The sequence below is a fragment of the Amphiura filiformis genome, chromosome 11 (genome assembly GCF_039555335.1).
Source record: "Amphiura filiformis chromosome 11, Afil_fr2py, whole genome shotgun sequence".
Classification (NCBI taxonomy): Eukaryota; Metazoa; Echinodermata; class Ophiuroidea; order Amphilepidida; family Amphiuridae; genus Amphiura; species Amphiura filiformis.
Genome location: NC_092638.1, coordinates 59,728,095 through 59,738,951, shown reverse-complemented (window position 1 = coordinate 59,738,951; position 10,857 = coordinate 59,728,095). Strand labels below are relative to the sequence as shown.

The window sequence follows — 10,857 nt, the reverse complement described above, 5'->3', positions numbered from 1 at the left end:
ACTGTAGATTCGTGCAGAAAAGTGTTGATTCGTAGAAAATAATCTACAGTTTATTGAATAGACTGACGTCACAGCAATGGTTTAATGACAAATAAAATACACAATGTTTCAACCTAAAGTAAGCTGGTGTTGAAAGTTACCTGAAATGGTAAAACACTAACAAACACAACTCTAATAATTGTCTTTGGACTAGTAATTTTATTAAATATCAAAAACAGATACAGACAAATAATTGATTTATATACAGTAATTAATATTAATGTTATATTACTTACAGTATGTTCTTAACCAAATATAAGTTGTAGGGTAATTACATACACAGGCCCACTGCCAAGGGGGTAGGGTGTCACTGACATTGGGGTAGGATGTAACCAATGCATTGGTAACAAAAGTTACACAATAGAGTAAACAATGTAAGAAACAAAACTTCACAATAACTATAATAATTGTCTTGGAACCAGTAATTTTATTAAAAAGCAAAAACAGATACAGAACTTGCGATAATTTGTATATGCAGTAATTATTGTCAACTTTATTTTATTCACATTGTCTTATTAACTCAATATAAGTTGAGTTATTATAAATTATATATACCCACAGGCCGGCTGACAAACAGGGATGTTTCCCTTCCGTCCCTGGGCCTTAGTAGGCCTGAGCCCAACAGGATACAAAGGCCAAGCTCATTTGCATGACCACTTTGATGAAATATATATATTTTTTTTCACACTTAATTCACATATATTTCCTAAAGACTGTATCTTTGATATGTTTCTATTATGTACATGTATATTTTTTCAAACCTGAACCCCTGGGAAATTGAATGTCGGGGTCACCCTTATTTATACACATACATATGCTTGGGCTTTTTTAGGCCCAGTCCACACTAGTATATTTTCGTCATCGTGTCGTAATTACCCGATTATGACACGATTATGATACATGAATGATGAGAGCGTCCACACGGTCAGCACCTCGTCATCGTGTCGTAATAAATTTACGCTACGGTGATTACGAAGCCCATTGAGTAAACATAAACTACAATGACAAAATGCGTACACACAGGTAATTTTCATCATTAATTACGACATGATCATGCTAGAAACCGGTCCAATGATGGAAATTGTCATCATTCGCGAATGATGACACGATTGTAGTATGCCGACGACATTGAGCAGACACACGGTACTATTATTATAATACGATTATGACACGATCGTAATCGACAAGAAAAACACACTTGTCACAAATGTCATGTTCCTAGATTGCAGTTTCATGCACTTTGCACTTTACAAAAATTGCAGTTACTTCATTATGTGACCATCCACTGCAAACCCAGAGCTTAGAGATATGGATCAATAAGCATTACAGAAATCAATAGAAACAAAGGAATTTCAAGAGCAAAATTGATTTTTGAGAACCCATTTCCCAAGTGATACATCATTTTAAAGCTTGATTTATGGTAGCTACAGACTCCATATGTTACGTATAATATGTCTAATACTTTTCGTGACGTCAAAAAGTATTACACGTCCCTTTATGAGAAATTTCCTCCCCCTCTTTCCCCCTGTCTGTGGAATGCTGGCCACTCTGATATTTGAAAAGTTGCCTTTACCCATCGCAACTTTGCCTCCCCCCTTCCCTCTGCAAAAGTCCTGGCTACACCACAGGCATATGGATCCAGATAGCCAAATGACTCAAGACTATTTCATTTGACACAGATGTATGGACTTCAAAAGAACGGTAAGTAGATATCGATTAGAGAATGATCGCAGCAAGAGGCTTTGAGGATGCTGCACTCCTCTTGACAATCAACCAATCATAGAGACATATTTCAGAAATAATTTAGCAGTGTTGAAACTATTTCAACTCTGACATATATATATATATCAAGTAATCGTTTCATGTTTAGCAGCACTTTGGCTTGCAACAAAACAACAAAGGGGCGGTAAGGCTAAATATACGATTCGGTCAAATATTTGGTTATTCGTTGCCCAAAATTATAAAAAGTTATTAGTAACAACTCTCAGGAGGGTTTTCTGGTAATTTTAGGCCAAAATAATGAGGCAAAATGAAAGAAAATCCATTTTACTTACAATTTTGGACGCTTAAATGTGGTAATTTTGGACGCTTAAGGTTATACGAGGTATTGTTGGTCGAAGCAGCCAAAAAAAATCGATATTCATTATCTGAATCAACATAATTGAAAAATAACACTTTGGTGTTTTGCAAAAGTTCATTCTACAAATCATATACTTTAAAACCCTGCTTAATTTATTGTTGTTAATGAGTTCTGTACGTTTTACAAAAGTGTTGTTGTTTCAGCCCTCTTTACAACATAACTCAAGAACCACAGGACCTACAAAAGTATACCTGTGATATTTGAATTCTTCTACACGCTCGCTATGAATTGAGCAATGCAATTTTTCCTAAAGCTCACTACCATTCGCAAGATGCTGTGAACTACATTGTTTTGTTGCTGCTTCGACCAACAATACATCGTATTACCTTAACTGTGGTGTTCTAGGGGAATTAAAATGTCACAATTACATTATTTTAATTCAAAATTGTTGTCCCACAAGCACATTTAATGGGTCGATTCCAATTAGATATAAGTTGAGACATTGTGTAAAGATTACAAATATGCCAAAAAATCAGGTTTAACAAATAAGCAATTTGATTAAAATGATTTTAAAAGATCGTCCGTTTTGTAGCTTTAATGTCAGTGATAAGACCAAATATCTCTCTCTGACGGAAAATGTATGTTTTCTGTGCTGATTTGTGTTTGTATTGGGTATGTCATTTTTGCCTAAAAATGTTACTACTGTGCAAAAAATAATAATAATAGAAAAAAAAATGCATTTACTACTATTATTATTAATAGTGGGCCTATGTTTACCATAGACATGTATAGAAAGCATTGCATATTATGATTAACACTATTATACGTTTATGGATGTATTTGTGATGATAAGTATAACCACAGATATTTTGTCTACCACTGCTTTACACATTTGTCATATAGGCTATATAGTAAATGATATGCATTGAACATAATTTTTCCCGGTAATTTTTATGATAATATTTCAACGAGTAGAGGTGAAAATCTAAGACAACATCAAAACACTCACTAAATTTACCACTCATAGAAATTGGGCAACTCTAGATCAAAAAGCAACCTGTGATAATAGCAAAATATATATTTTCGCGGTACATACTTTTTATTTGACATGTAATACTTTTTGTATTACAAATCAAATATTATACGTAACATACGGAATCTGTAGCTACCCTTACAGAGATTTCCACTGTTTACTAACCTAAGATACTCAAAAGTGCAACTTTACACTTGATTCGTTGTGGATGGTCACATATAGGGAGGGGATGGAGTTCTCTATGCCTCCCCTTGCCCAAACTAAGAATGCATGCACTAACTGCAAATTGTGAGATTTTGACTTTCAGAAAGGAATTGGTCATGAAGTAGAATCTTTCCAATGAACAAAACAGCCCCTCCCCCAAAACAAACAAGGTCTTCGAAAAAACTGCTCTCGCTGGCCTATGGGATGCAGTTACTTTAATAGGGAACATGTTAAAAACATAGATAGAAAGCATTTTAAACAAGTTGCCTCCAAAACAAGGTCTTCGAAAAAATGTGGTTGAATTGGCGTAGTAAAGGCCTATGCCAGATGCAGTTACTTTTCTTTTCCCAGGATCTGTGCTTTTCGGGAAGGCTAGTAAACAACCCGCACGCGCCCAGATCAGGTTGTATCCACTGTTTCCACATATTCTGGAATCAAATACTCTCGCTGGTTCTGGCCAGCGAGAGAAAAAATGTTTGCAAATATGAGTATCAACTTCACCAAGTAAAAAATGTAGTATGTATAAAAACATCAACAGCACAGTGCATCAAGTGAACCCGGTCTTTGCTTTATGTGTAATCGAAAAGTTGAGAAAACACTTAATCATATCGCTCAGTAATCAAATGGAAATTGTTATTTTCTCAGGTTATATCCCAGGGGTTATATAGAGGGGGAGGAGATATCTCATAAAGGGAAGCAGCCGTGTGGCGTGTGTTACCCCATCTCACCTTCCTAAACACTATGTTATTTGTATGTATTTCCATGTGTAATCAAATGAAAACTGTTATTTTCTCAGGTTATTACAAAAATGTAGATACTACATTTGTGTTTGAGGTGGTAGAAATGCAGAAATTTGGCTTTGAATTTGAACCAGGAAGAGAATTTTTCTTTACCGTGTTTACAGGATCAATATAGAAATAAAATTGCCTTGCTATCTAATCCTACTAGTCCAAACCATATGTCAGTATTGATGTGAAATTGGCAACAACTAGTGAGGAACCATCCTGTGTCATGTATAAATCATGGGCCAAGTACAGCCTTTTGGCAATACATTCAAGGAATGTACCAGTGGGACTGTACTTGTGGATGTGACTGGTGTGTACTTTTGCAACAACATGCAAGGCAATGAATACATTGTCATGGGAATCACACACCATACCACCAGCATACACCCATGACTCACCTACATCTTCATCTATCTTGGGAGTGAATGAATACAACTCATTTCCTGAGTAATCTAAGGCTACCACTTGACTACACTTTGAACGTATGTTACAAGAAAAGCACAGAATGTGTTTCCTGCTGTTCACAGAAGCTGGTATTTTAGTTTGTCTGCCTAATAACCTAAAGTTGATTAGACTTATTATCTCACCACCAGGACATGTGTGTATTGTAATGACACCACGTTCAGTGTCACTCACCAGCAACTTGCCATCCCTGTCAATGACTGCACCTACAGGGCGAACAGGTGTACTGGGATCCTCACCTTCAGTCAAAATAGAAAAACTGTGGGTGTATATACCACTTTCACTGAACACCCTAACAAGGTGGCTATCCCACTCTACAATGTACACATCTCCTTGTGGTGAGATAGATACTGCTCTGATATCGTCAGACCATGGCCCTTCTGTTTCAGGTGAAGTCAGTGACATTTTGTACTTGCCATCACCATCAAGAAGATGAACCTGCTTGAGTAAGGAAATCACCATATTGCCATTGGGATGTAGGGCTATTCTTGTAGCTAACACTGGATTGCTAAGTTGGATCTTCTTTTGCTGTGTCCATTGATGTAGTGTACCTGTTAACAGTCAAATAATAATAAAATGTAACATTCTTTTGTAACAATATAGAAAAGGTAATTATGATAATAAAGTAGATAAACAAAGATTGATGAAGTCCTATAAAACCGAAAGTAGTTTCATTACAAAACTGACCCCTCCCTTGAGTTGAAATTGGAAGTAGGTTGAAAATAACATTGATGGTTTTTTTTAAAGTAGACCTATGTAATCGGCATTTGAAACCCCTTCCACTCTGAGAAAAGTTCTAGTAGCTACTAGTTTTGTTCTTGGCTTCATGAATTTTTTGGTTTGTTCCATAATAATAAATGATTTTAATAGTTTTGTGACAACATATAGAAGATAATAAAGAAACAAATCAGAAGATTGATGAAGTGCTAATCATAACTAGTTTTTTTACAAAGCTGACCCCTCACCCGGGTGAGGCACTCAAACAAGAAAGTGACATACATGTGCTGATGCAACTTTCAACAGGGGGTCTTTTGAGGGCAAACATTTTGTGAAATATAGGTGACTTTCATGTTAAAATATACAAAATGGGGGTCTTTCAGGAAGACTTTAGAAAAAAGGACTTTTGGGGCAAAAAAGAGGTTCTTTTGGTGAAGATTTTGTTTTAAACAGGTATTTGATGAAGGGAAATAAGAAAAATTATTGGGTCTTTGGTGGATGGTGGATAAAAAATAGAGGGGCTTGGGGGAAATGGATAAAAACAGGAGGTCTTTAGGACTGCACATAATGCAAACCACAGCATTGAGTGCCCCCTCCTCAAAAAAGGTCTTTATAGGGGTAATAAGAAAAGTATTGGGGTCGGGGGGAGTGGATACTAGTGTTGATCAACTTGAATCTGTTGGTTTGTTCCCTAATAATAAATGATTTTACCCATGTAAGATAAAAAAAAATCCTAAATAAGATGAGGGAATGAGGGAAAAAGTGGTGAAATTTGATTATTTAGTTTGTTGAGTTGATGTAGCAACCTAATTAAGGTTAATGATTTAAATTGACCAACTCTTGAGGAACAATTTCATCAAGCTCAAGAACATCAAAATGCCATAAATTGTATGCTTAAAAGCATTGAGTGGATCAGATTGATATGGATAGTAATAGTATTTAACAACAGACTTGCCTTCCAGCATGCTGTCAATGGTAGGACGTTTCCTTGGGTCAAGTTGCCAGCATTTTCTCATCACTTCTTTCAGGTCCTGAGGGACATGCTCTGGTATATCTGGCTGCAGCTTTCCACTTCCGACTTGAAAGACAACATAGGCATAAAGCATACCATGGAATGGGGTTTTGCGGGTGTATATAGCAAGGAGTAACATTCCATAGGCATAGATGTCTGTGTATGTAGAGAAAGTGGCTTGGTTGTTGTTATTGGTGTTGATTATCTCTGGTGCCATGTACTGGTATGTGCCTTTTCCACTGGAGAGCACATACGGATGGTCAAATTCTCGTGCAAGTCCAAAGTCGCACAGTTTCAGGGTATTGTTCTTGAACAATAGGCAGTTGCTTGGTTTAATGTCCCTATGAAGACACTTACACTTGTGAAGATATTTTATTGCTAGAGCAGCCTGTCTTGCCCACTTACGCTGTAAGGAACTTGGTAGAGGCTTGGCATGGTCTGATAGATAGTCATATAGCGACCCATTGTGTGCGTATTCAAGGAGAATGATATTGATTGGACCATTTGAATATAGAGCAATGAATTTGACGATATGTGGGTGGTTAAGCTTGCGCATAATATCAACCTCCTCTCTTCTCAGTTTTCGAATATTCTTCGCTGCAGCTTCATTGTACCCTTTATATGGTTTCTTAAATGTCACTCGGTTTACTGTGCCAAATGCTCCTTCACCAAGTTGCTCATGAAATTCAAGTCTTGCGTAGAAAGCAATATCGGTTTCCATCTTTTCTCAGTGTTCACTAGCATTCTGTGAAGAAAAAGAAGGGTGGAGAGTGATAATTAAAATAGTTCTGTTCCTTTATTACACAAGTAAAATAGTTGTATGTGGAAAAACAGTCGTATGGTAAAAGCAGTGATATCACCCACAGATTGTGACCTGGGTCAGGGATTGTGATTGACCTTTTCTTTTCAAAATTATATAATTATATATTAATTATATTAAGTGTGCAATGCATGCAGTATATACAAGTTTACTTTCGCTGGGCAGCATGCATCTTTTGATATTTGGCTCTCGCAACAATGTGTTACGTTATACAGGCTGTTTGAAAATGATTGTTACCGATCTGGTTTTTGATGAATAAAATAACTCTTTCCAACTAAAGAACGCACATGCCTGTATCATTCCTAGAACTTCAGATAGATTGCTATATATGCCTAATAAAACTGTTATGTTTACTGTCAAATTAGTCTCCTGGCAGCATACCATAAAAACTTGATACAGGGTGAGTCAAAAAAAGTGCAATATTTTTAGAGCAAAGAATCGATATTTATGTAAGAACCAAGTCGAACTTTCCCAATATTGAAAGATTCTATATATGTCACACTCAATGGCCACCTTCGGTGAAAATATGAAGTGAATCGCGACCACCGTTTAATTTTTATGAGTCCTTTTGCTGCGATACCCAATTTCGTTATTTGTCCACAAGATACCATGTATTTTGAATGAGAGCACACAGTGCACGGCAAAGGCACCAGATATGAAACTGACTTTAACTTAAATAAGTTTGATTTTTGCAGGGAATTTTTATATAATTTTTTCTATTCATCCCGTGTGATTTAATTGCAATAATTATGTATACCCCCAGGGTGGCGAATTCTCAAAGTGGTCTGCCAAAATCGCTTGCCCCTCCTTGGCCATGCCAAAAATCTTTGCCCCCCCCTTTGATGTGCCAAAAACCTCCCCCCACCTTTTGACATGCCAAAAATCTTTGCCCCACCTTTTTACGCACTAAGATTTTGGGGAACCCGAATTTAAAACCTTTAAGGTTTTCAGATAGATTGCTTCATGCCTAACAAACATATTTGAACATGTTCCTAATGTTTTCCTACACCTATTTAGGGCGTAATATTAACAGGGATGTAAGTTTTCCATTTTTTCCCCGAATGAAAAAATTTTAATTTTTTTAAAACATTTTTGGAAGTGGTTTATGATATTTCATCATAAAAAGAGTAAAAAAAAATTAGGGGGGGGGGTGATACCCTCATAGCTTATTCCCCGATCCCTGAGCATTCGCTAAAAAGATTGTGCTCAACAGCTACTTACATCCCTGAATATAGAAACGATACCCAAAATATCTGTGCCAAAAATTGCTTGCCCCCCTTTGACCGGCCAAAAATGCTTGACCCCCCCTTCGACCTGCCAAAAAATGATGGCCCCCCCCCTTTTGGCCTGTCAAAAAATCTTTGCCCCCTATAATTCCCCACCCCTGGTACACATAATTATTACACCACCCCGTAATGGCTGATTTGATCCGTTTGCAGCCATGAAAAACTGGGAATATTGAATACCATAAGTTGTTTGCTTTCCCCTTTTTGACCTTTCAAAATGCTTTACCCTTTTCATGCACCCAACCTCCTTTCTGGCTTTACTACAATTTTTTTCTCTCCCCCATGGTCTTGATCGGGATGATTGCCCTGCTGCCCAAATCACATACATTGATGCATGATAATCCCAAAATCAAAAGTTGCAATTTTAATGATTTTCAATGGGAAGGCATCGTTGTATTGCACACAAGCACCACAGGCCAATCAATAAAGCACACAATGTTAAAGGCACAACTGAATCAAATTGGATCGTTAAGGTTAAATACAATTGATTTTCAAGGCTTGATTCCAGAGGGGCGTAAGTTAATAATGGAAACAGCCATGCAGAAAAGAATGAACTCACGTGTACAATAGTGTATCAATCTGAACTAGGGCCACGGACAAACCGCTGCTCGTGAGTCATCCTGTTGCAGGGATAGGGAGGGGGGCGACCATGATAGGACCATATGGGCTGATGGGGGGGGTTGATTGTGGGCAGCCGTTTTCGGCAATTTTCCTTTGGATTATGCAATATATAGGCCTACAACAATAACTACAACAACAATAACAAAACCAACAACCAATATTTTGTTAATCTAATTTGTAAAAATATATTCATAGGCCGCGCCTATTAGTCTAGTATAGCCTAAAAATTCCTGAATTATATAATGAAAAAAAACGGGCAAAAAACAATCAATCGCTGCAGTCAGAAAGAAAGAAACGAACAAGAAAAAGGAAAAAAGTGAGAGAAAAATAAAATAAAATAAACGGAATGGACCAGAAATCGAACACGTACCAAATTTTCCAGCTCAAAAGTATAGTATTATATAGTCGAACGTTAGACCGGCGCGCTAACCGATTGAGCCACTGAAGGGACATATGAAATTGATTGATCTCAAACTGACTATTATGGAATAGTGCATAACAGGCTCTTATGATAAACAAGCTCATTACCGCTGTAAATGTCGGAGGTATCGATGGCGAAAAACCTTGTTTTTTGCAAAAGTAGCTTAAATTCGGTGTGAAATTCAAATGGTAAAGTAAGCGACAGACATTTGAGAAATAATGTAGGCAGTTAGAAATCAAAATTAACGTTCCACAATCCAGATATCGATAATGTTACATAACAGGGTTTTGTGGTACAAGATTCTCGAAAAAGTTCCCCAAAACGGTCTAATAAAATTTAATCGGTACTGTAATTGGTTCTTCCCCATGGCAACATTATTTCTTTGGTCGATTTGTAGTACAATACAAAAAAGGAGAAAACAATCACTCGGCGTGGTTTTATACGGAGCGAAAATTTGAAAAAACTGCATGGAACGCGTTTTTGATCTTGTGAACATGGTGCGTAAAAATGATTTAAACGAAGGATTTTCAAACGGATTCTAAAAATTTGTATAAACACACAAAAATAATGTAAAGATACATCCATGCACCAACATTTGACTCACTGCGATATTTGATTGCTGAGAAAACGCGGTTTTAGAGAACAACTTTATACGCCTTTTATACGCCTTTTATACGCTTTCTTCGCCTAACCTTAAAATGGTAACTTTTGATTTTGGGGTTCGAGGGTTTGGTGGCGCATCTTGGTCAATTCTTGTTCAATATTCACAAACAGGGTGTCAAATGAGAAAGCAAAGTCCAAATAACAAAATGTAAATTTCAGGATAATCCAAAATTATCAGGTTGTTGAACAGCAAGGATGATTACTGACGAGTTTCCTTTTTGTGCCTGGTGTACAGTAAACTGGCTTGGAAAAGCATGCATGCAGAGCTAAATATGATTAAATTAATATTAATCTAAATTTTCAATTTGTACTCACCTTTCAAGAGCTTTAGAATTGCAAATTTGGTCAAAATAGGATGGAAATAAAGACAAAACTTCCTCTTCAGAAGGAAGGCTGTCAATATGCAGTGATATGAAGTGAAAAGGGGATTCCCTGTCACATGACCTTATATTTTTTTGCAGTTAAACCACAAGAGGGCAGCACATAGATACATCATATACAGATGGTATAGGACACAGTGTTTGTGTGATTGTGAATTGGTTTGCATCAACCTAAGGTGTGTTTGTATACAGGTGTGTGTTTGTTTGTTTGTTGGTTGGATACATCATGTCCAGGTGGTATAGGCCAATGTTTGTGTAAGATTGTTTAGCATGATCACAGCATAATTAGGGTGTTCTATTTTGGTTAAAGTTTATTTGTGTAAGTCTATATATC

The 10,857-nt window shown here is 36.8% G+C and overlaps 1 protein-coding gene across 1 annotated transcript; it reads right to left on the bottom strand.

Moving 5' to 3' along the window:
* Positions 1-446: 446 nt before the first annotated feature.
* LOC140165095 (uncharacterized) lies at positions 447-10,570 on the bottom strand. Its single transcript, XM_072188522.1, has 3 exons — positions 10,459-10,570; positions 6,276-7,077; positions 447-5,154 (listed from the first exon to the last, which is right to left on the bottom strand). Exons 2-3 carry the CDS (start codon positions 7,051-7,053, stop codon positions 4,301-4,303), a joined length of 1,632 nt encoding a protein of 543 aa, XP_072044623.1. The 5' UTR covers positions 7,054-7,077; positions 10,459-10,570; the 3' UTR covers positions 447-4,300.
* Positions 10,571-10,857: the final 287 nt, after the last annotated feature.